This window comes from Gobius niger (genome assembly GCF_951799975.1).
Source record: "Gobius niger genome assembly, chromosome: 2".
Taxonomy (NCBI): domain Eukaryota; kingdom Metazoa; phylum Chordata; class Actinopteri; order Gobiiformes; family Gobiidae; genus Gobius; species Gobius niger.
The window spans coordinates 35,721,955-35,747,569 of NC_136853.1; the positions used below are offsets into that span (position 1 = coordinate 35,721,955).

The window sequence follows — 25,615 nt, forward strand, 5'->3', positions numbered from 1 at the left end:
ATTATCTCAGACTTTTACTGACATTTCAGTTTGTTTCCATTAAAACCATTAACTGTTGTTATTGTCATTATGTACAGACCCAAGGTCGACGTGTCAGCCTTCCACCCATTCATCCAATCAACATGGTACTGCACCTCTTTTTATACTCGTAGTTCAGTTATGCAAAGTAATGAATGTGACTTTGTTTAATCTATAAAGGTCTGCCATAAGAACTCATAGTTGGTAACTTTTGTGGGGTTTACGGTCATTGAAAGAAATTAAATTACATAGATTATTTATTTTCAACATAAATATCAAAAACTGTTCCTTTTTTGTTTTGCTAAAACTGAAATTTTTATGTCTATACATATAGTTTTTATAATTATTATCCTCATGGTTTATTTCAGTTTTATGTTTAAATATATTTAGTGAAAATATGATATGGCTAATGATTTTGTCCTCAACTCAATCAAACTGTTTTTCACAGAGGAAACTTCAAGACTCCTCCGAGGTTGAAAATGAGAGATTAACTCGACGGTCTCCCTGGTAGGTGCAGTTCTTTCACATACATTTCCCTTCAGTGTGAAAGCAATAAACAATGTTGGTACGAAGAGCAGTTACGCAAATGTTCACGAATACATGTGTTGGTCATGGTTTGAGATTGGTTGCTGTTGTTTTGGCGTTGTTGATGTTGGTGGTTTCCAGGAGTGTGTCAGGGAAGAACATGGCTCGCCCTCCACTAAAACGCTTTGTTAGCTCCGCGCCTTGGGTTGACACTGAGGACCCCTGTGACATGATGAAGGGGTAAGATCTGATCACCAACCAGGAATAGCACCATTCTACTGACTTATACTTTCTATATAAACCTTTTAAAGGAACAGGCCACCGTTTTTCCATACTGACATATGTTCTTACCTGAGCTTAGACGAGTTGATTTTGAGTCAAAAAGACCAAAGATGTTGTTAGCATTTAGCCTCTCCTCCTCTCCTATGGGGCCAAACGGGGTGAAGTTAGAAGCGACCAAGCTCTTCCAGTAATATCTTCACTCCTAAAGAATTCTGAAGACGTTGAAGTGCTCCTCAGGTGTTATTACGCCTTACAACATAGTACCCCTTTTTATCCGCTTAGAAAATCGACAAGTTTAATTTTGTGTAACTATACTTGGATCGTGTGACTTCTCGCGTTACTGTTTTTAAATAGGGAAAACGTGGAAGGGCTTTGTCGCTTATAACGTCACCCCCGTTTGGCCGCATAGAGGAGAGGAGGAGAGGCTAAATGCTAACAACATCTTTGGTCTTTTTGTGTGACTGAGCGCACACACAAAGACCAGACAGGTACACATCAACTCGTCTAAGCTAAGGTGAGTACATATCTCAGTATAGAAAAACGGTGGCCTGTTTCTATAAAGCAGTACTAAGTAACTCATGCCCCTAGAGGCCATAAGCGCCACTGCAGGTGTCGTAGTATGTTGCATTTTTTTACTCATTATTGTCCGTGAGAGTAAATACTATGCTGGTAGTAAAGGGAGAGAGGGATATTGTACATCCAATTACGCAATGGAGATATTTTTTTTCACTCAAACTTGGCGCTAGCCTGCTGTTAGCTTTGCCCGTTAGCCTGTTAGCTTCTTCTTCGTGATTCTATTAGTGTGTATTGGGGCCTCCAACCCATAGGCATCGAAGTTGCAATTGTGGTTTTCTGGCCAGAGACACCAGGGGGAGATGAAAGACCTCCCAATCATCCCATTTGCACTTGTATTACCTCCATATTACGAAAAGCATTTATTAAGGTAAATAAGTTACTTAGTACTGCTTTAAGTTTTAGTTACTATTCTGAGGGCACATGCACACGTTGGAGATGCTCTTTGCTATCTCTTGAAAATATGCATTTTTGCTAGTTCAGTTCATTACATAATAATTTAAATACTATTATTCAAAAACGTTGATACCACTTCCAACGTTGCCCATGTTTAAAGGTAGTAGGCTATTATTATTAGATTGAGATATGATTTGTCCAGGAATACAAATTAAGTGGCTATTTTACCTGTAGTGTGCAGTTGTTCAAGTTGCTTATGTTGAACAATATTTTGTCAGGGATTTTGCAGAAGCTCCCACCTTTCTCTACAACAGGTGAACTATTGTTATGTCATTGTTCACTTTTATGTGGTTTGAGTTCACATGCATGGACTGTGTTTGCACGCAAGTATCTGATGTGTGTCAATGTGCAACTAAAAGATGTTCTGGATGCTTCACATGTACAGGAGCGGCTACTGCACGGACAGCCAGTTAGACGACGAGCCAAAGGAGGAGAGTGAGAGGAGGAGGTCCAGTCTGAGTGAACTGGGAAACAAACTCAGCTCTCTCATTCTGCCCTGCAAGTTGTTAGTTTAACTACAATTACAGCACTAGCCGGATCACTGCAGCACAGCCCTCTGTAAACTAACACAACGCTGCAACGTGAAGTCACCATTTAGTTCATGAGGTTTTACAGCTGATGACAAACAAACAAAACAACTAAAACTGCATGAAGTCCACAACTTAAGTGCAGTCATTAAACTCCAACTCCTTCACAGCCCTCGGAGGAGATCACATTTACTCAATGTTTTGTGTCAGCTATTGAAACCTCCTAAATGGTGAATTTCGAAATACATGGGTCTTTGCTGGACTTCTCTTGGCTCTGGGATGACTGGCTTCTTTTGAAATTGTTCACATTCCAGCAATGTCTGCTTCAGATAATTAATCATGTTAAATCATTGTGTCTTGAATCCAGCATGCATTTGGCATGATTTTGCAAAATTAACCGAGCTGTCTGCTGTCTTCACGTTTCACTTATGAGTCATTGTAATGATTTTGTTTCCCACTTGCGCTCGTGCTGCCTTCCTGTTATCTTTATGAATGACTGTTTTTCTTAACCCTTTTCTTTCCTCCCTCCACACCGCGCAGGACTCAGGATGAGCTCTTTGTCATGCTGTAAGTGTGCAGGTGCAGGGTGTTTTTCAGTGCACTGTTGCATTGCTCTGCTCAAATAAGGTTCTTCCCAAACAACTCACACTTGATTGCTAAAACCAATGTGCTCTTCTTCCAACAACGGCACGACTAGTGAAAATGGCCTCACTGTGACACTGCTCATTGAAGACTTGCAACAAAGTCATGAAGTAACTCACATTAGGCCATCTTTGCTGCGCGTTCACGCTTTGGCCTGTTGGTCTCATAGGCCGACTTCTACCCCAAGTCACTGCAGAGACAGGTAAATTGATTTTATTTTTTGTCCCCTCCAGTCCGAGTCCCTCGTCCAGTCCGACCTCTTCAGATCCAGGAGTGAGTCATGCTCTGTCCAGAGGGCTGGGCTCCTCTAGAACCACCACCGCAGCTGTGGCCCGCGGCAGCAGGACAGTGTGGCTTTGGTTGGCAATGTTTGTGTTGTTGGCAGGTACTCGCCATTCATCTGATGTATTTGAAATAGTTCCGTGTTGAAGACCTTCACATATTCAGCCTGATGATCTTGTTGTTCGGCCTGTGTTGTTCTTTAGGGCTCCTGGCTCTTCTGGCCAGCCTGGTGATGCAGCCTGCGGTAGATGCTGCTCCAGTTGGGACAGGGGACTCTTGGATGACCATCCAGCAGCTGCTCTGGCCCTACGCCGGGCTGCGGCATAACGGACAGCCCCCAGTCTGAGTAGACCAAGTGCTGCTCCGCGCCCTCTATAGAGACTCTTGTAACACAGGGCTGCACATCCATTTGCTGGTGCCTCAAGACAACACTCAACCCACTGGACGATTTATGCATCACTTCATGTTTAGTTAGTCAGCTGTGTGAATTTGATTTTGCGAGCTGCTGTTTTTTACCCTTTTTTTTTGGTAACGTCACAGTGCAAACATCAAGAGGTTTGACACTGATTGGACCAATCATGCCATGACTGAATGCACTGTGGGGCTTTGTTCTCTAACAGCATCATGGACAATGGCTCTCAAATGTGCCAACATCCTTTTGAACTCCGTCACGCACTTGACAATCAGGAAACGTACGTAAAGGTGCAGGAAGGAGTTATTTTATTTCCTTGTTCAAGAGCTCATTATCATTTTTAAGTTTCTAAACACTGGTAATTAAACTATTTTAAATGTTTTTCTAATGCACATTTGTTTTGAGTGAAACGTGTGAATGTTTTGTTTTGTTTAACTTATAATTATGTTCGGCTAATACCAAAGTTTTTATCTTGTTTTGCTGTGGCTTGTCACTGTTTTGAATTCATCCTTTTATACGTTCCAAAGAAGTGAATTGATGAGTGAACTTTGCACAAATAAAGTAGCCAACTCTAAAAAACATTTATTTTAAAATCTTTCTTTTTGTTTCTGGTTCATGCAAATAGCAGTGGTCTGGTGGCACACAGCAAGCTCTGAACAGTGTCGATGAACAGGTTGTGGGACTTCCTGGTTTGTGCAATGCCCTCTGCACTCATGTGGTCCTGGAGCATATGGATGAAGGTGGAGTGAAACTCTGTCCCAGGGCAGTGGTCTGGACTGAAGGTCTCGCTGTCCTCGGACATCCCCAACTTCTGACTCCTCTGCGCCCCCAACAGGTAGAGCCTCCAGTAACCGCTGGGCACCGGACCAGGGGCAATGTGCTCACAGGCCTCATAAAAGACAAAGGACATATTCAGAAAATGAGTGGCATTTGTGTTTTTATGGGGTTGATTGATTACTTTTTTCATCTTTTCTGGGTTGGGCTAAACAAGTTTAATAACAGGCCTCAGTTCATGACCCTACTATTGTGCCCTGGGGTATACGGACGAGCAAGGCTAATAAACTGTGCCATTGGTGTGCTATTGTGAGAGCAGGGATTTGAGCTGCCAACCTTTTGATAATAGTTGCCTTAAAATCCTGCACTGTCACTAAAACAGTTGTTAATTCGGGTCGGAAGTGCCGTCATGCACAAGCTTAATATAGAACCTGCAGTTACAGATAAGACCTGAGGTGGCAGTAGTGAGTATGAAATGACTAACTTGCATCTAGTCTCTTTAAAGCCACACCGCGTAAGATTTCACTTATTAAACAAAATTGAAATAGAAGCATTTATTTTATGTTTTCACCATTGAAAAATACCACAAAGAAATGTGTTTTTGCACTGAGCGGCTCGCCTCTGCTGAAACATGACTAACATAACCGGGAGTGGGGACGTCTCCAGCTCGTTTCCATGGAGATGTCAGCTAAAGTCAGTTAAACAGGTTAGGCCCTCATCCAGATCCATTCTTTGATTATTCACTGCAAAAATAGCATTTTCTGTGTCGAGCTGGTCATTGACAGCATGTTTTGTGTTGACAACAGTATAGTCAAATGTTACACAGTGTGCCTCTAAGTAAAGAATATATTAAAATAAAGAAATACAAAAACTATTAAGGCCAGTTAATACTTAGGGAAAAATGCAATGTGAACAATTTCTATATAATATTTGGTATCAATCTTGATAAATGGAGGATCACCTGCATGACGAGGTGTTCGGGACCACACTTGGCATTCCACTTGCTCCATGTGAATGCGCAGCTCGAGGACAACAGTGCCATCTGCTCATAGGCTGAATGTTCCATCAGTGGGTCCTAACAAGTGAAAGTATTTATCCATAACATTTAATAATCTCTTTACAGTCACAAAAATAGTGCTCGATTTTTTATTTTTTTTTGTGTGCAGCAGAGCAGATGAGGCAAAAATATATATATTTAATACAAATGTCAAATTGATCAGGAATGCTCTCTGCTTCTGGTTCATTTCTGAAAAGGAAGTTAAAAATCAATATGGCCAAGATGGAATTTTCCTTGGTCAACTTTTTTTGCCCATGATATTGTTTGAAAACGTAAAACAACAACAAAGAAAACACCCTCAAGCATGCTACGTATTTATTCATTATCCTCATTTCAGATTATTTTGTACCAACAAGTCCCTAAAAAGAGATATTTAGGGCGGGGGACGAACTGCTCTTATAATGAGCTTAGGTCAACACTAAATACTGTACAGGTGAAACATAGGCAAGAGAAAACACATACGGGGCCTTTCAGCCATAATTGAAACCTTGCATCAAACTTTTTGGCTCATATTTTGGGCCTTACCCTGAGCAACATTTATGATGAATATGGGAGTAGGAACAAATAATGGGCAACTGTAGCGCTTTGGGGTGTTTGTCAAGCTTTAATGTAACCTGCAGTATTGCATGCTCACCTTGCAATGTGTCCTCACGTATTTCTCTGTAAACTCGTTCACAAAGATATTAATCCCACTGTTCTGCATAGCTCTTTGTAGAGCTGTGCAACTCATCCACTTCTCTGCTAAATGAGACAGACACCTCTCCTCCTGTGTCTGCAACATGCATCGATTACCCTGTCGGGGCAAGGGGAAAAAAACATACATTAAAATACATCGTGTTAGTTACTATCCACTTCTAAATACAATAGACTTCAATAAACTACTGGAAGAACTGCAATTAAACTAGAACAGTAATTCCCAAAGGCTCACTTGTCTTTGGATAGACCATTTAGATCTTTGGTACTAATGTCAACATATGATCAAGATTTTATGTCTGACCTGCACAGTGATGCTAACGTTCATCAAGGCTCCTTTAACTGTAAAAACGGCTGAATCCTGTCTGAGTGGCTTTAGTTCCCAGCTCTGGAAAGGAAAGTTTGCGTATGTATCCTGCATCAATACAAACGGCAGAAAACATTCCATTTTGAAGGTGATCTTAGCTGCTGCTTCATCGTACAACACTTCAGTAATGCCATCCATTCGCCACTGCTTCCCTGGATTTGCGTCCCAAAAAGACCATTCAAACATTTAGGACTTTGAAATCAATTCAATACTGATATTTCAACAAAATATGATTCTTACCTGCAGCGTCCCATCGACCCACTTGGGGATTTTCCAAGAACATGACATCATCGGGAATGGTCACAGACACGCCGAGAGGAGGGCTGCTCAGGCTTTCAGTGTCATCCAGTCTGCTGCCGAGTGAATCGTTCATCTGGAGTCCCTTTTGTGGATAAGGGAACACTTCTAATCCCCCGTGCAATATCTTGGTGAAAAATATACAAATTATCTTACTGTGTACTCCCATATAAGTGCCTTCAGCTTTTGCTGTTATACCCAAGATTTTATTCAGGCTTACTATAGTACAAGCGGCGTATACAGATTCTAAATATGTGGCCCGTGAGACACATCCGACCCCTCAGATGTGTCTCTTCAGCAATTCTCAATTTATAAATGACCAATACATTATCGTGTTGTGATGATGCTCTTGGTATAGATAGTGAAATGTTGGCATCTGCCCAAACAAGTCCAGTTGATTATAATGAAAAAAAAACATTAGTTTTTCATTAGTTCTATTGGACATTTATGTCTACTCTAGCACATAAATGATTGAAATACAAATAGAGACATTGCATTGAACCTTATTATAATCAAATCAACAACTAACTGATTTGTCTTGTTGAAATTTGCAAAACAATGCAGTGTTCATGAAGTTATCATACATTTAAAATGTTCTTAAATTGAAGTGTTGATTGTATTTGGGCTGTGGCACACCCAAAACAGGAGCCAGTAAGGTATAATTTAGACAAAACTTAAAAGCAGTAAGGCATTAAATAATATGTTTAAAGTAAAAAAGTACTTGTAGAAAAGGCTACTTGAGCAGTATGAGTAGTGAGTACCTGAGTGTAAAAGAAAATGCCACGAAACCAAATGAACATAAATAATTCTTAACATAACAATAATGTCCATGACGCACCAGATGCATCTATTTCAAATGTCACATGAAGCTTTTAGATGAAACTTACTCAGAGTGGAAAAAGTACAGATACTTAATTTTAATTCTCAAGTAGAAGAAAAAGTACTGTTTCATAAAACTTCTCAACGAAGAACAATTTCTTCAAAAAGTTACTCAAGTACATTTACTTGACTAATGTAACTACTGTTTCCACATGGGAAGGATTAAATAAATCAAGAATGACAATAAGGCGTTCATGAGACAACTCAGCCAAGGCATATTGACAAAGACAGAGTGTATTTCAGTGAGACAATGGCCAAGGTCAAACATAAGTGAGGTATAAACACAACATAAGAGTCTGGCATAGCTGGAGCTATCCACATACAAAAGATGTCAAAAATGGGGAGACTGAGAGGTGTCCTTGTTAAAAAATCAAGCACAATAATGTATTTATCGGATTATCGGCAACAGTTTAATCAAATTTTCGGCCTGTTAATCAGCTTGGCACCTACTATTATTTTACTGATTCCCTATATAGATCACTATGTTTCCTCTTCTTTGTGTTTGAAAGCAAAGAAGAAGCTTACTTGTCTGATGGTCCAGCCATTGACGTGCTGGGCTTGGGGGGGAAGGTGAAACACATTGTAGTAGAAGACGCCGCCCAGAGGAGTGTACTGCATTAGGTCCACAGCGTGAATTTTGAAACTCGTCTCTGTTGTGATGAGGTGAGAGAGAGAGGACGACAACTCCCCATCCTCTGAAACTGAAACAAAGAACGACAGACAGCACACAGACAGGTGTTTTGTTTTGATTTGTATTTATTTATTTGCGAATGAGTAAGTATTTGTATGCTAGATAAGAAAGGAATACAACTGTACATTTAGCAGATCTGTTTTAATCTAATAGTCCCGATTGTGACTGTGGTTTAAGATTTGTTCCATCAACTTTGAGTTGTTGAGTTAAAGGGCCTAGATGCAAGTTTGCCATTTTACTCTCACTACTGCCACCTCAGGTCATACGTGTAACTGCACCTTCTATATTAAAGGGATATTTCAGGATTTTTGACATAGTGTCTAATTTCCTAGTTATCCAGAGTGTTGCTCATTTCTGGAGATATTTTTTTTTGTAATTCCTTATAGTGGAAGACGTGGCGCTAGGCTTGTGCTAGGCTAGCGCATTTCTATGGTATCAGCCAGCCTGCATTAAAACAGGCTGACACACTCCACAGTGCAACTGAGGCAAATCACTTATAACGCCAGACAAACCATATAAATGTCTGTGTCGATAGAATAGTTTTTGGAATATAACTGACCTTGCATCACATGAATGATCGCATTTTGAGGAACTATTTTCTAGTAGATCAGTTCGCTATAAGTTCTTTTAAATGCAAAATGGTTAAAATTACTTTATCGACACAGACATTTATATGGTTAGTCTGGCGTTATAAGTGATTTGCCTCAGGTGCACTGTGGAGTGTGTCAGACTGTTTTTAATGCAGGCTAGCTGATACCATAGAAATGCGCTAGCCTTGCGCAACACTCTGGATAACTAGGAAATGAGGCCCCATGTCAAAAATCCTGAAATATCCCTTTAAGCTCGTGCATGACGGCAATTCAGACCCGAAGAAACACGTTTTTGAGTGACAGTGCAGGATTTTAGAGGCAGTCGTGGTGAACAGGTCTGGGCTCATTCTACACATTAGGCCATGGCTGGAACATGCAGGGGGAGGAAAATACATAACTTTAACATTTTTAAACTCCATATAGTCCATTTAAGCTTACTCTGCCCAGTACTGTTTTTCTCTGTGTGTACTGTACTTGCATGTGGTAAAAATTGACAATGCTGCTAGGTTGAAAAATGAACTAAAAATCAGATTCTATTTTGTTTAGTAACTGAGAGAATACGTGTTATATATTTTCAAGTACGCTCTGGCTTGAAGTCTCACCATTCAAGGCTTCAATTTGTGTTTGTATCTGGCTCTGTCTGCTCTCTGCGGAGTGGACACTGGTTTGTGTGGAGTGTAGACTAGTTCGACTGACACTCTGCAACGTATCAAACAACAGTCATGACAGACACAATATTATTTTCTGTCCGTTATAAAACCGGCACTGAAATGCTGCCTAATTGTCCAATTTTGGTACCTTTCCACCCGCAGGTTTAGAGTCAGATTGCTCTTCTTCGTTCCCAGGTATTTGTTGTACAGAGTCGTCCTCCACCTCCTCGCCCGCCACACTCGTCATCTTCTCCTCTGTTATGTCAAATGGGGCCACCTCACCGCCTGCAAGTGACCTGTTGGAGATGTTTTTATACTATATAGCGAGTAAAAGCTGCAAATTACCTAAAAATACACCCCCCAATTATGTCAAGAAGTTTAGTTGTAATTGCGTTTAAAATCTATAGGGCAAATACCTGGAGCTTGAAGTGTGCATTCTGGTGTGCTCCATACGGGCCAAAAGAGACAGATGGTCATATCGTGTGTGGAGAATCCTCACTGCAATGCTACTGACTGCGAGCTGTTTCGGAATCTCGAAACCCAGATTCACCTTGTCAAAGATGAGACCTTTGAATCTGGGTCAAAAACAAAAAAACAAAGTCCATCAGTGTGATGAAATGTATTATGTCGTTTTTATTCTTCTCACCTTGGATTCTTTTTGAGGTTGGCCCAGAGACAGAGAGTTACTTGTTCATCTTTGACGACAGTCTGCATGTTGCCGGTCTCGGTGTCAATGTTCACACTGGCCTCCTGGGGTACATGAAATACAGAGAGAGGAACATTAATATGGCATAATATGTTCATAATGAATTACGGAGATTAACATCATACCTTCAGAATCTCCTCAGTGGCAAGATTATGCTTTAGATGAATCAGTTCTTGGAGATTTGTAATGGCTTCTTGGTTTTTCTGAATGTCCAACAAATTAGATGTTTCTCGATGAAGCTCTTCAAGTTTCTCTATAAGCTGCAGAAGATAATTATTTAAGTGCTATCAAAGTACAGTTAAAGTGATTTCTTTATCTTCTTTGTTTACAATTTGCAAATACTATTACATTTTGTTGATTAACCAGTATGAAAATAGCGACTCAAATGAAAATGGAGGCTGGTTTGTGTCTTGGAGGTGGCACGGTTGGAGTCCACTCATGTGTAAGAAACATTATTAATGTGCAACACTGACCTGTAAAGCACACGTGCACTGCTGCAGCACTTTTGTCACATTGACGTCCGGGTCCTCTCTCCATAAACTCATATATGTATTTACCTCCTGGTGCACAGATGGGTCTGGAGTACCATCACAACGCATGTAGCTTTCCCACTGAAAAAGTCATAATAAAAATAACAATAATAATGCATTAGTAGGGCTGGGTACTGTTATTTTTTTTCAATACCAAATATCGTACTTTAACGATACTTGGTTTTCGATACCAATACCTGAACAATACTTTTTTCGATACCTATACTAAAATATTTGTTAGAATATTATATTATAATATTTGCTAGAACCAGAAAACAGAGCAATAATGTTTAGAATATTCAAATTTAAAATGTCAAGAAATGTGTGAAAATTTTGGAATAATTTGGGGGGTAATGGGGAGGCAAACAAGGAAAAACTGGGGAAAATATGGATAAAATGGGGAATAAATTGGGTAAAAGTTGAGGAGGGAAAAAATGAGGGAAATAGGTAAAATATTAGTGATGAAAAATTAGGGGAAAAAAAGAGAAACAAGGGAACAGCGGGGCAAAAATAGGTGGAAAAATAGGACAAAATAGGGGGAAAAAATAAAGTATTTGAGCTGAAACAACCAAGTCACTCCTTTAATGCTATCCATTGACCAACAGAATCAAAACTTAGATCTAAACATAGAAGATTTTTTTTTTTTTCGGTACCTGCTTTCAATACTTAAATTTTTCTGATACCAGTAGTTCCTAAACATTGTTTCCGATACCGGTACCAATCCCTATGCATTAATCTTGTATATGGCTTTTCCAAAGTCATTTAAAATGTTGTGTATTATCCATTCCCTCCATACTTGATAATGGTAAGCTAAGTTTGAAGCAACAAATGGTCTGGGAAAGACTGATTGAAGCAAGGTTACTGACTCACTGACTCACTCACTGACTCACTCACTCACTCACTCACTCACTCACTCACTCACTCACTCACTCACTCACTCACTCACTCACTCACTCACTCACTCACTCACTCACTCACTCACTCACTCACTCGCTCACTGCCAAACTCACTCCCAAAAAAACACCTTTTGAGGAAATACTTCAATGTTTACCTTGGCCTTTTCTGTCTCCTCTGATTTCCATCTTAATACTGCATTGTGATTTTCCTCCAGCAGATGGCGCAGTTCGTCCAACTCATTTTCTCTTCTCCCTACATCCTATCAAAAACGTATTTTGACAGAGCATTGGGCATAAAGGAGAGAATGAAGATGAAGTACCTTCAGCTCAAGCTCTTGCAATACTTTCTCCTTCTCCTCTCTTTCCTGACGATTTTGTTCATCTCTTTCTGCCTGTAGTTTGGCCTCTTCTGCACAAATTCAAAAAGGACTTTACAGCATACATTGTCATCAGATTATACACACCATATTGTCTTTTATTTGTAAATCTGTGGATGTACCCTCTTCCTGTAACCTCTTCTCTTCTTCCTCTTTTTGTAGCTTTGCCTTGTCAGCTTTGGCAACTTTAGCTTTGCCCTTTTTAGATGCCTGAAATCCAGCAAAAAATGCTTTTTAGTGTGTGTTTTTGTAAACGTGTGCAGTTTTTCTGTCTACTCTATTGTGACCATGCGGCCCTTTTTTAAATCAACAAATAAAAAGATTCTCCTTGATATTTTATACCTTTTCTATTTCACGAGGGCATGCATTAGGCTACACATCATCTTTCAAGAACAGACAAGTGCAAGAGGATCAAGATTAGATAAAGAGCTACTACACCTACAAAAGTATAGCGTTGACTAGTATTAGCTAAAACAGATAAGAAGTGGATAAAAAAAAACAAAAAAAAGGTAAATACATTTAATCCACAGTGGCCCTAGAGTTTAAATGCTCCCAATCCAAGCAACAACAAAAAAAAAGCGATACGGCGAGGCTTCAGAAAACATTTTCATTACAAAGCATTCGTAAGTAGCTATACATGATTGTATTGCTTAGAATGGTTCCCACAGTATAAAAGAAACAAAAAATAAAACGCTCACCATTATATCAGACTTCAGCACGTTCAGCGTCCAGTAACCATAACAACAAATGCGCCTGCGTGTTGGTTTGTTTTCATTTGCGACAGTAGGAATCAACATACGGCTCTTATACGGCAGTTCTTTTTTTTGCCCTCAAGACACAAAGGACAAATATTTACAATATCATAACACCCACTGAATGTACAGGCTACATTGATAACTCAAGATTTTTACTGCCAGTCTTAAATAATGTGAACTAACCGGTAAGGCTCGTTAGCAGCTAGCTAACATTAGCAGCTAGCCCCTTGTAGCTTGTAGCCGCGTAATTCAAATGTAAAATTGAGCTTTTATTTTTCAGCTTGTCGTTGTTCTTGCTAGGTAATGTCGTCTTTATTCTCCTTTTGCAGATGTTCTCATCCCCTTCTAGTAATATGGCGAATCCTTTTAGAAGAGAGGTGGTTCGATTGTACAAAACTGTAAGTAGTCCTAAAACGTGTAACTAGAATACAGTCTAGGTGAATTGCTGTAACGTTAATCATTTGCGTTTTTTGTGGTGTCCCATAGCTGCTATATCTTGGTCGTGATTACCCCCAGGGCTCCTCTTATTTCAGAGGGCGCCTGAAGGCAGTTTTCACGAAAAATAAAGACGTAACGGACCCAGAGAAGATAAAGAAACTTGTGGCAAAGGGAGATTTTGTCATCAAAGAACTGGAGGCAATGTATTTTCTCCGGAAGTACAGGACTTTAAAGAAGAGATACTATGATCCAGAAAAATAACTTTGGTTTGTCAAACGAGTTTCCATGTCAGTTATCGAGGGTGACCAGAAATCCTCCAGATTAAAAACAGGGACACCATGGGAAATTGTAGGGGAAGCCAAATAGTGACTTTTCCCCCCATAATAAAACTGTTTTGTCTAATGCCAATTGAATAAACCAATCAGTGTAGCGATGATAGACCTTTGAACTTCACTTGCTATAAAAACGTTATCTTTGACGGCAGTAAGTACAACAGTCTGCTTTGGGCATGGCACTGGGGAAAAACAGGGATACCTGGAACCGAACTGGTGTAAAACTGGGACAAATAAATGGTTTTGGGGAAATCCATTAGGACATGGGACAAAGAGCTGAAAACTGGGCAGTCTAGTCAAATTAGCCTACGAGATTTATATTATTATTCATGGTCTTGGAAACGGCACCGGCTCCAGAACAAACTGACTGAGCGTGCATTAGAGTTCCAAAAGGGTGCATGTTGTGATGCCACTAAAACTGAGGGTGCAAACATTTCAAAGTGAGGTTGCAATGCACCCTTTTGCAGCCCCGTAGATCTGGTGTAACAGGCCAGAGTATACCCCTGATCTGGACTATACTCAGGGTTAAAGGGGCGTAGGCCATTTTATATCCCGGGTATTTTCTGGCCTAGGCTATTTCATAACCCCCCCAGGCCAGATTATACCCCTAATGATAACAGTTATGTTAAGTGCTTGGAAATGAAGCAGTGTAGTTTTGCACATTTTTGGTTTGAGCCATATTGTGTCTATATTATGTGTGCATTTGGTCTGTCCCATTGTAAGCACATTGTAAATGTAACTGTATAAATTGTATAAATGGTGTACGATTTAGTACTTGCAGACCAGTAAATGAAGGACAACCTACCAATACTTTCATTGAATTTATTAACATTATAAAACAATGAGTCTGATTAATATTACAAGTCTCAGGTCAGCATGGAACAAAAAGCCAGATGCAGCCAGAAAACATTACATTAGGAATGTTGAGCGAAAGATCAGGTCCAGGCACTCATATTTTGCAAAAGTATAAAAGACTTTATTAATGGGCCAGAAACATTAAAAAGCACACCAACGTGTGTCGGCTTGCGCCTTCATCAGGGTGTTAGGAATGTTATTCACCACATAACCGACCGTACTGACCGTAAGTTTAGTAGGTAATATGAATCACATATTTAGGAAATGAGTGATTACAGTTCACTATGTAAAGCGTTTTTTAAGCAATCATTTTTCAGAGTTTAGCTCAACATCAACAAAGGCAGGATTTGTGTTTCCTTGGACATTGGTAAGCCTGTGATTTTCAAACTTCTGTTGTGGATTTTGTCTCAAAACCTTAAGGAGAGACAAGACAATGATTGAAAAAAAAAGCTATTATTTAATGATATGACATATTTACTGTTAACAACACTTACTTTGTGTTTGAAGAATTTATACACCTGAAACAAGGATGTATCTTCTTTCCGAAAAGTAAGCTTAGTTTGTGCTTTTTGCTCTTTGCCTCCTTTAAATTGTAACATAAGAATGCAATGAAATTACATTTAATGCTATGTTTTGTGAACAGTAAAAACATGACATATGATCTTATATTATAATACATGGGAATTTGGTACTAAAGGATAATATAATCAAAGAGTGAACGTGACATGTTTTAAGAAATTCCAAAAGATCCTCTGTGTTGTGCACATTATGCACAGTATTATACACAGCAGGCACAGAAATTAACAATTACGTTGTTTTTTTTAAACGCTATTGGGGTATGATCTCTGATACGAAAATGCCTGATTTGATTCACAGTCACAGGTGTAAAACAATGCTGTAAAAGCTGACATCACAAATTATAAATAGGACAAATGATTAACAAAACTTTAATCCTCTATTGCTCTGCCATGCTTGTTATTAATATACAGGCTTGCTTGTTTTGTTTTTGCATATGATTTGAGTATTGTCATTTAGAATTCTGAAATCTGAAATATATTGAAATTGTCTTTACCTGAAAAGAAGCTTACTAAGAGGCCCACACAGACGACAGTGATGGTTCCAATGGGACTGAAGTACACATATGACAAAGAGTACCACTTGTCCAATACAGACCTGTAATACAGCACATATAATCTCTCCGGTAATTTTCTGTTGCTTTAAGGAAGTGAATGCATGAGTAGAGGAGATTTATGGGTGTAGTGAAAGAGGATATGAAGCAAAAATAAAGATTGATTGTGATGACCCGAACAAGCAGAAATGGAGAGAAAATGCACTAGAATGATGACTACGACAAGTCACCCACGTACCTGCTATCCAGGCCTTGGATAGGTGTAGTGGCCTCGGCAAGGAGGATGGTGCTCGTCCAATTGTGAATGTCCATATTGGTGAAGTTACAGCCTTTCGTGATCAGAGGCAGTGGGCGCGTTAGTTCAGGAGGAGGTGGATAAACATGTGAGCCAATGGCCACCCAGAGAGACAGCACAAATCCTGACACCAACCCTGTAATGGCACCCTGGAAAAGATTTAGATCAAAGCAGAACATCTTTTTGTTCACAAGATAAAGTATAATCTCATGAAAAAATTAGACCTACCTTTGAGTTGGCAAAAGGGCAGAGAATACCCAAAATGAAAAGGCCAAGCAATGGACCTCCAATAACCCCAAATATACTGACCACGGCCTGGTAAAAAAACAATAGAAATTTCCATTAAATTATTAATGTTAATTTGCACGCAGATAAGAATGGAACATGTTTTACCACCTGTAATATGGCTCCCATAAGAAAGGCCAATGCTGCCATAGCAATACACACCAGTCCATACAATAAACCTGTAAGTAGGAATGGTAATTCAATTAATGTTGTAGGATTGAATTTATTATGAGCTTTCTTCTCACTGAGTCCTTTGGAAATCCATGACAGTTGTTTCTCTGACAGGTTTGTGTATGGTTTAATCAGATCTTCAACCGTCACCGCAGCCAGAGCATTGATACTGGAAGACACAGTGCTGGATATACAGAAAAATACACTGATTGTATAGATAACACAAAATGTTATGCCATGCTTTAGTGCCATAGTATATGTATGGCACTAAGGAGCAACAGAACAAGACATTTCTATATTTACCTCAGCGATCCACTGTAGGCTGCTGCAACAAACAGCCCAGGGAGACCGGGATAACCTCTTAAGATGTCCATTACTAAATAAGGCATCAGCTAAAAACATTTAGATCAAATATTGTGCAGAATAAACAGAGGAAAAAGATGGTCTAATATTGAGCAGGTAAATTACAATTATATTTTGGGGGTGAACACAACTTAAGATGTGTTATTATTATGTAATGTAATGGCATTTCAGTCAAACCTGATCAAGGGCTGAGACGAGCCCAGAGGTCCAGGGGTCACAGCTCTTATAGGTGGAATATAGGCACAGTCCTGCGAAGACTGAGCACAGCAAAATGCACCATAGGCCACACAGGTTTATATAGAGAGCTCTGGAAAACCACAGATAGCTGTCTTCACTGATCAAGTCACTGATAAAGTATGACATTGCAGGCAAACTCTCATATAACAGAAATATAAAACAAATACTAAAAAACATTGTCTCACAGTCTGGCATGAGTGAGGCTTTTGCAGGAGATGTATCGTTGAACTTGGGCCTGGTTGACTCCATACATGCTCGACCACACAAAGGCATTTCCAATGGTAACCGTCCAGAAAGTGTGTCGTCTCAAAGGGTTCATATCAAAGCTAGATCAAGCCAAAACAGATGTGATGTGTGATGTTACATACAAATTGTTAAACGATATTATAGTGAGCGTACTCCCAGAAGTTAAGCCTCCCTCCATCTTGTGAAGCTTTGATAATGGGGAAGATCCCTCCATGCAAAATCACAGATTGGACAATGACAGCGAGGAATCCTGCCAACATGACACCAACCTGCCGACAATAAAGATGTATTGAGTCCGATTGATCATACAAAAGCTTCAATAATAGCCTGTCAAGCATAGCAAATGTAATGTTCCTCGTAGTGGTTTGTCTCTGATGCATTTTCATACATACAAACTTAATTGACAGTGGCCATTGTTCATCTATAATATCATATTTAAATATCAACACAAATTTGCTGTTGAACGCAGGGAAGGCCCCCCTTTTCTTGCTCAGCTGGCGGTCAAAAGACTCACCAACGTCTCCATTAAAAGTGGGTGTCTAGTCTACAGTTGAGGAGGGAGATATGCTTGAGCAGATGTGAAGAAGACAACAAGTGGCTGTTGGCATTTGGCAAAGTTTGGCCTCACTGATCTCAGAGAAAAGCTTCATGTGACACATAAAATAGATGGAGTTTGTGTCTGGCATTTCCTTAATATTCTATGTCACTACTGAATCTTAAAGGAACAGGCCACCGTTTTTTCCATACTGAGATCTGTTCTTACCTGAGCTGAGACGAGTTGATACGTACCTGTCTGGTCTTTGTGCCCGTGGAAGAGCTTGGTTGCTTCTAACTTCACCCCGTTTGGAGCTATAGGAATATCCTGGGAGAGGTCAACATCTTTGGTCGTTTTGCATGACTGAGGGCACACACAAAGGCCAGGCAGGTACGTATCAACTCGTCTTCGCTCAGGTAAGAACAGATCTCAGTATGGAAAAACGGTGGCCTGTTCCTTTAAATCAGACTTTTACGCTCAAACAGTTCCTACTTACAGTTCTCAAGTAGCATTTTCTCCAAGTACTTCTTTTTTAAACTTATTTTGGTCACTACTTTTTACTTCTACTTGGATAAAATTACTTGCAGGCAAAGTTACTCGTACTCTTACTTTAGCACTTTGCCCACCTCTGAAAGTAAGTAACTTGAAATAATCACTTTGCTGAACTCATCTTATCATAGTCTAATAGTCAGATTATTTGTGGATCAATAAGACGGGCTTTCCTGTGCACAACAATCAGGAGGGGGAGGGAGCTGAAATTTGTTTCCCCCTTCCTCCTCATCTTATGGACTTCTACTTTAAATTGTGTGTAACGTAAATTACTCAGTACATTGTAAACCTTCCATCCTGTTGTGTGGTCTTATTATCTTTCTGGTCTTTTTGATGCAAGACTAAGCTTGTCTACTGTAACTTTTGGTTTATCTTGCTCCTTTGGACATTTAGGCCAAAATGTGATTTAAATCGAGAAGATACTGATTGTTAAATCCCATAACTAATTTACAATGCACTTTATAAATTTAGCCCAAAGACATTGTAACTGACTCACACGTCATATAACACATGCTCATTAACTAGCAGCACAGGTTCAACTAGTCCCAGCAACAACATGAGACTTACTTGAAACACATCCGTCCACACCACGGCTTTCAAACCGCCCTGTGACCATAGTAAAACCCAAAACTTGCATTATGGCTAACAGCAAACTGTGGTTGCATTATGCTTGATCCCATTTTAAGATTCACATACCATTGTGCAGTAGAAGGTGCAAACCAAGCCCGTGGACACTATGGCACCCCATAGATCTATCCCTGTTACTACAAAAGACGCATGAACAGGTCATAATGGGTCATAACTATAAAGCATCAGACAAGTACTGCCTGTATTAGTTGTCAATTGAACTAAAATAAGAAAAACAGAATGAATCTTACCTTGGGTTAAAGCTAGAGCAGGGGTATAAATGACTATCCCTGTGTAAAGCACCTGCAGCAATAGAAAATGGGTCATACAAGCTTTATTCACTGTTCAGGAGATATCTTTTGAGGTTAGGGTCATTGTTTTTGCGGTCTGGCCAAACTTATGGTTTGGTGTTGTGGGAGAGTGACTCACCGTCTGCACAATGAAGAGCACAGTGCCCAGCAGACGAGTGGCTCTGTTGAAGCGCAACTCTAGATACTTCACAGGTCACAGAGAAACAGGCACAGAGTGAAGGACTGAGATTCTAATGTTATAATGTAATACATTTACAATAAAACAATTACCTTCACTTAAGTTATACTCATGCATACACTTGCCTACTGGATTTAATTATTTAAATTTAAATTTAATTAAAAGAGTATTCCCATGATGTCTGCCGTGAAGAAATGCAAATGCAGTTAATGACCAGTGGATGAGACCCACCTCATATGTGCTCGTGATGCCCAGTCTGTAGAAAACCGGGAGGAAAATCTCAGATGTCACGATCGTTGCCAACACATAGGAAAGACCACAGAATCCGATGATTGCTCCAAAACGGTACACCTATGACATAAAAAGATATGTAGGGGAGATCGGGTATGGTTGTAACATGGGGAGAGTCGTAAACACCACCAATCCCACCACTCATGGATAAGACAGTCAAACGGACATATCAGTGTTTACCCACTTCCTCTGCGACCTGAATTTTGTTTTTTTTGCCTTGACTCTCGAGACATAGCGTGGGGGCACTTTTAAAAAGGCAGGACCAAAGAGCGGGCATGCCAGTTTTGACTAAATATATGGTCCTACCTCATACCCTTCCATAACATAAACCAGAAACCAAAGGAGCAAAATCACTGCCAAAAGGAAATATCTTGAAGAGTTAAAATTACTCAAAGAATATTTGACCTTCATTCGAGTCATTTTGATCAAAAATCTGCCAGTAGAATCAGCATTTTTCCACAAAAGACAAGAAGACATCAAATTGCAAGAAGATTGTGATTTCTTGTCTAATTTTAAGTTTTTACTTTGCCTCTTTATCCAGAAAGTTGTACTTATTTCTACTTATTTGTTTTTGAAAAGTAGCCTACCATATTTGATTAAAGGTCCTGTCCTGATATTTTATCCACAAACAATGAAAGAAGTGAATGAATCCAATTGTAGGCTGTGGTACAAAGTCATTCAGGCTCATTGTCACAGAAATAAAGCCAGAATGAACCAAGGGCAAAACTAATATAATAATATAGGAAAAAAACAGTTGTCGTGAACTAATCCCAAAAGCAGCGATGCGATTTGACACTCACTGAACAAGTGGAACGGCATGGCCCCGCTTTGCTCCTGATACTTGAAATGCCGCCCAATGTCACTGCACAAACCTAACTTTGAAAACATGACAGTATTTTTATGTTACCACAAACAAATATGGGTTACTCTGCATGTTTTACTATAGATGTAAATATGCTTTGGATTTTTGTTTTGTTTAGTGCTTATACTATTGCACATAAAACCACAGGACTTACATTAGATTAAAATGCAAAGGCAAAATGTGATGCACTTTTCCCCTGCTAATCTCAAACCATTATGCTAATACAGCAAAACAGTGGCTGACAGGGGTGAGTTGTAACACAATCATGCCCTTACATACAACTAATGACACTTTCTTCATTTTAATACTTTTACAGAATACCTAAGCAGTGGAATAGAAAGACTGACAGAGGTGCCTTCAAATGTAAAAAAAAAAAAAATAGGCCTATACTGCAAAACACTGCAGAAGCTCAGAGAATAGGTGTCCAGTGATCTTCCCAGTGTAGGTTCTTTAAGTATCAACAAATCATCAAGTTTTCTCTGAGGTGCAGAAGGAAGTGTTGGCGGACTATTTGACTCAGGCAGCAGACCTGTATTATGGACTGACTCCACCTGAGGTTAAAGGAGCTGTACTTGATTTATTTTCTAGTTATGAAATGAACTTTGTTTTGTCTTCCTTAAAGGAATAGGCCACCGTTTTTACATACTGAGATATGTTCTTACCTTAGCTTTGACGAGTTCATTAGGACCTGTCGTGCCTTCAATCTCGTAAACACAGCGCAGACGGCGTTAGCATGTAGCCTCTCCTGCTCTCCACTATAGCTCCAAAACTGGTCAAGATAGAAGCTACCAAGCTCTTCCACGTTTCCCTATTTAAATATGGCTACGTGAAGTGTTCCACTACAAGTTACACAAAATTAAACAATGTGGATTTTCTAAGCGGATAAAAGGGGGGACAATATTGTAAGGCATAATAATACCAGGAGTACAAAATCCGCATTGTTTAATTTTGTGTAATTATACTTTGCAGTGCAAAGTAGTAGTAGTGCGTTACCATATTTAAATAGGGAAAACGTGGAAGAGCTTAGCTGTTTTTACGTGATTGAAGGCACGGATGAAGACCAGACAGGTCCTAAAGAACTCGTCAAAGCTAAGGTAAGAACATATCTCAGTATGTAAGTATATTGCAAACTCATCAGACATTTGTGGGGAAAACACTGTAGATCTAATTATAAAGCATTTGTAGCAATTTCATGAACTTGGAGGCTAGTTTTCTAGCATTCTTGTGAAAGTGACCCTGAAAAGTGACCCTGCAAGTAGTGAAATGTGCCTATAAACATGTCCCTGTTAAGAATTGGGAGGCTACAAATATGTTAGGAAGATTAGGGATGAGTTTGTACCCCCACCAACATTTCAATTTAGTGGCTTCCTCTTTCATTGTTTGAAATGAAAAAATCAGGTGTAGGGCCTTTAAGCATGTGACAGGTTAGAGAGAGAGAGACGTTGTTCTGATGTTTTATTTAAATAAACCTCTGTTTTTGCTTCTTTTGTTAAACTGTTACAACTGACCTCATCATGTGTTACAGCCTGCCCCGGTATTGGGATCGGTTGTAACAAAGGAACACCATGTGTATTTGACATCACCTCCCGAGGTCTGTGAGATTTTTGCAGAGGTTTGATTTTAAAAACTTTTCACTGTATTGCAGTTTTTGTTTCCGCACGTTTCCATATCTCATTAGTTACACTTGACTGTATTATGTGAATGTGACCTTATACATTTTGTCTGTGTATGTAAATCATTTCTCATTCCAAGCAAGTGCGAAAAAGACACAATATGAACAGCATACAAATGTTTTAGCTTTAGTCCTGGATCAGTTTATGATCAAACAGGTTGAAAATATCTGTTTATATGTGCTTTTTTTTGTACCTGCATTGGGGAGAGTGGGATAAGATGAGCCACTTTTTGCTTTGGTGGTTGTTGTGTAAAAACAGTATGAAATAGATACAAAGTTGTCATTACTATCCACTATTTGTCATTGATCTAATATCAATAACAAATAGTGGATAGTAATGACAATAAGGAAGTGGCAAGATGGCAGTTTATAAAGTCCAATATGACTATATGAAATCGGACATTCACTGAAAATTACAAAATGAAAATTGTTATGATAAATAACAATAACTACTAATTACATTTATTACTATTTTTTATTAGCATGCTGTGTTAATGATATGAAATGGTAAAACCTCCTTGTTTGCCAGTGCTGCAAAAGTCTGTTGATTGTATGTTGACAATTGTAGCAACAGTAGGATAAAACTTAACTCACAAATACATATAGGTATATATTTGTGTTCTGACACTGATATAGAATACTCAGAAAGGGTTGTACTTTGTTTATTTAATGTAAATGTAAATGTAAAAGAAATGTATAACTGTAGCATCATGAATTGCAATTGTAATGTACATGAACAAGGGGTCGGCACTTATACGCTTTTGCTTCAGTCGACTCCCTTTGAGCTTCCATTAACTGTATGATTGTGAAACTATGGAGAAAGAGAAAATGTTAATTGCTCAAATAAACTAAACTACAAAACTGAACTAAACTACAAAGTTGTATTATTTCCATATATTTTGGGATTGTTTTCTATCTGTTTACGGCTTCAAAAATCATCTGGACTATATGGTAAAGATTTAAAATTTGGGGCAAATTGAACCACCAGATTTAAAGGTGAAATTAAGACTAAACATCATAAAGTCTTATTTTTACATTTTAGTGTTTTTCATTAGCAATTGTATTCATTTTTTAAATAATAATAAATATTTCATTTTCATACGCTCTCTCTCCCTCTCCTTCTGCAGATTGCATTATTTTGTCTCTAAAAAAACCCAAATAATTTAATGTAATGCAGAAATTGTGCTGTAATTTTCTGTAGTTTGTCATTCATTGTTTCTTATGGAGCACAGGCTCAATTTGCCCCAACGCCCCGGGTCAATTTACCCCATTATTTCTTCTTTGAAAATACCAAGATAGTTGTGTTTATTTAAGAAGAAATGTGCCTAAACTATTCATCTGCTTTTATGCCAACAAAATGACAAAGCACCATCTTTGAACAGCGAAAAATGCTTTTTCAGAAAAAGTGGGTTATTTTTACCATTGTCTGGCAAGTTAAATCAATAATCTCACATAAAAATCTAAATGTTTTTTAACTTACCCACACACTCTCCCCTACCCCTGCTTTATCCCTACTCATCCATTGTGTAATCTGTACTCTGTAAATAGGCTGTGATTTTTGCTATAACTTTTCCATGACTCTACAGCAGAGGTGGGCAAACATGGCCCAGGGGCCAGATGTGGCCAACGTAGCCTTTCAATCCAGCCCGCAAAAACATAATCAGGCCCGATATGCACTGGTTTAACACCACAAATATTTCTCTGCTATTCTGTTGCTTTAAAGTTAATTATTTGAAACATTTTTATCCACCACTCATCTGGCCCTCGTGCCAAGGTTAAAAGAAAAGAATGTGGCCAAAAGGTTTGCCCAAACCTGCTCTACCTGTAAGTAATAATAATACCTAAATAGTTATATGCGCTTACCTCAGCTGGGGTGGACAGCACGGTGATGGCAGACATGAAGCTGGCCGTCAATGACAGGGCCACAGGAAGAGCAGTGAGTTTCTTGCCCCCCGTCAGGAAGTCCCCGGAGGTCTGCTGGTCCCGGTCCATCCAAGCAAAGTACACCCCCACAGCAGCAGACACCAACAGCATCAGAGCAAAAACTAGATAGTCCCCCCATACAAAGGAGCCTGGGGTCCCAGTCATGATGAGAGTGGTATTTCTTTTTTAAGAATTAGATGCAGATTGCTGTACAATTAAGTTGTGGTAAAAGTTTTAATTGTTCTAATTTTGAGCGTCACAGTAATAGTGATGCTCTAAATGTATCCTTGGTGTGGAAAAGATGACCCTTGTGACAAAAACCAGGTTCCATTGCATTCAAGCTCAATGATGCACTAAGGAGACTGAAAGTTTGGACTATGAGAGGGAGAGAGACAAAGAGAGAGAGCGAGAGAGTGAGTGAGAGAGTGAGTGAGAGAGAGGGAAAGAGAGAGCATGAGGGCAAGAGAGAGAGAGGGAGGGAGAGAGGGCAAGAGAGGGCAAGAGAGAGGAAGAGAGAGAGAGAGAGGGCAAGAGAGAGGAAGTGAGAGGGAGGGAGGGAGAAGGAGAGAGAGGAAGAGAGAGAGAGGAAGAGAGAGAGGGAGAGAGAGAGAGAGAGGAAGAGGAAGAAGAAGAGAGAGAGAAAGTGAGAGCAGGAGGGAGAGAGTGAGTATCAACAGTTTACCTGTTGATGCTCAAAAAATGATACAGCAAAACGATAAATGCAGGGAAACCTGTTTAATTTCTACCAGCTTTCACCATACGGGGATGCTAGGTAATTCAATATTTTGTTTAGCCAGCAGGTGTCGCCAACAAACGCATGTCCAAACTGTACCTGTACTTGTCTCTCTACAGATTATAGATATTCCGAGTTTACTCACTATATTTTACTGTCTGCTCGGCTCTGATGCAAAAATATAAAAAGTGTGATGTGTTGGGAAATTGATTGAAGATAAACTACATGCTATTTTGAAGGCACACACATGTACACAATAAAATTAATCCTATCAAAAATAAATAAATAAAGGTATAGTCAACGCCAAAAGCTAAAGCCAGTATATATTTTTGGTCAAGGTGGTTAACCTTTTGCCATGTTTTTGCCTTAACCGAGCCCATTATCTCCAGTTCAGCTTTACCCAAATCTAAAAGCTTCTCGACTGGGGTTCACAGCCTAAAGGCCTACCTCATTTGTAAGCTATCACTTTTGAGTGGTATTTTTGTTGTGATTCTGTCACCTTTTTGTTTAATTTTTGCCATGTTTTTGCCACATTTTTATGCAACTTTTATGTCCCATTTTTGTCACTTTTTCATCACATCTTTGTCGCTTTTTCATCACATTT

At 39.3% G+C, this 25,615-nt stretch overlaps 4 protein-coding genes across 7 annotated transcripts in view; 2 read left to right on the forward strand and 2 right to left on the reverse strand.

Annotated features, from left to right (window-relative positions):
- Positions 1 to 4,161, forward strand: part of lrmp (lymphoid-restricted membrane protein) — a 39,542-nt gene extending 35,381 nt beyond the window's left edge. Inside the window, exons 34-40 of one of the 4 annotated variants that reach the window (XM_079582738.1) lie at positions 78 to 125; positions 467 to 525; positions 685 to 783; positions 2,073 to 2,108; positions 2,922 to 2,948; positions 3,257 to 3,408; positions 3,509 to 4,160. In XM_079582738.1, the coding sequence (XP_079438864.1) occupies positions 78 to 125; positions 467 to 525; positions 685 to 783; positions 2,073 to 2,108; positions 2,922 to 2,948; positions 3,257 to 3,408; positions 3,509 to 3,651 (564 nt within the window). In that variant the 3' untranslated portion in view covers positions 3,652 to 4,160. Of the gene's footprint in view, positions 1 to 77; positions 126 to 466; positions 526 to 684; positions 784 to 2,072; positions 2,109 to 2,921; positions 2,949 to 3,256; positions 3,409 to 3,508 lie in introns of all 4 variants that reach the window. The other 3 variants (XM_079582737.1, XM_079582739.1, XM_079582740.1) reach the window with 3 other exon arrangements.
- A 116-nt stretch (positions 4,162 to 4,277) lies between these two features.
- On the reverse strand, positions 4,278 to 12,976 carry dnai7 (dynein axonemal intermediate chain 7). The gene is made up of 16 exons (XM_079582770.1): positions 12,923 to 12,976; positions 12,347 to 12,434; positions 12,168 to 12,256; positions 12,003 to 12,107; positions 10,895 to 11,032; positions 10,547 to 10,681; positions 10,362 to 10,465; positions 10,132 to 10,290; positions 9,864 to 10,011; positions 9,668 to 9,764; positions 8,310 to 8,485; positions 6,849 to 7,032; positions 6,546 to 6,760; positions 6,183 to 6,341; positions 5,453 to 5,566; positions 4,278 to 4,606 (listed from the first exon to the last, which is right to left on the reverse strand). Exons 1-16 carry the CDS (start codon positions 12,923 to 12,925, stop codon positions 4,331 to 4,333), a joined length of 2,190 nt encoding a protein of 729 aa, XP_079438896.1. The 5' UTR covers positions 12,926 to 12,976; the 3' UTR covers positions 4,278 to 4,330.
- A 48-nt stretch (positions 12,977 to 13,024) lies between these two features.
- lyrm5a (LYR motif containing 5a) lies at positions 13,025 to 13,879 on the forward strand. Its single transcript, XM_079551979.1, has 3 exons — positions 13,025 to 13,164; positions 13,309 to 13,377; positions 13,466 to 13,879. The coding sequence occupies exons 2-3, from the start codon at positions 13,309 to 13,311 to the stop codon at positions 13,676 to 13,678; spliced, it is 282 nt and encodes a 93-aa protein (XP_079408105.1). The 5' UTR covers positions 13,025 to 13,164; the 3' UTR covers positions 13,679 to 13,879.
- Positions 13,880 to 14,161: 282 nt separating this feature from the next.
- slc5a8 (solute carrier family 5 member 8) lies at positions 14,162 to 24,443 on the reverse strand (the record flags this gene model as incomplete). Its single annotated transcript, XM_079551448.1, has 17 exons — positions 14,162 to 14,167; positions 15,099 to 15,187; positions 15,677 to 15,777; positions 15,972 to 16,177; positions 16,257 to 16,343; positions 16,425 to 16,492; positions 16,559 to 16,668; positions 16,788 to 16,876; positions 17,025 to 17,154; positions 17,270 to 17,410; positions 17,484 to 17,599; positions 18,982 to 19,020; positions 19,111 to 19,178; positions 19,293 to 19,344; positions 19,471 to 19,536; positions 19,762 to 19,881; positions 24,219 to 24,443. 17 exons carry the CDS (start codon positions 24,441 to 24,443, stop codon positions 14,162 to 14,164), a joined length of 1,713 nt encoding a protein of 570 aa, XP_079407574.1.
- Positions 24,444 to 25,615: the final 1,172 nt, after the last annotated feature.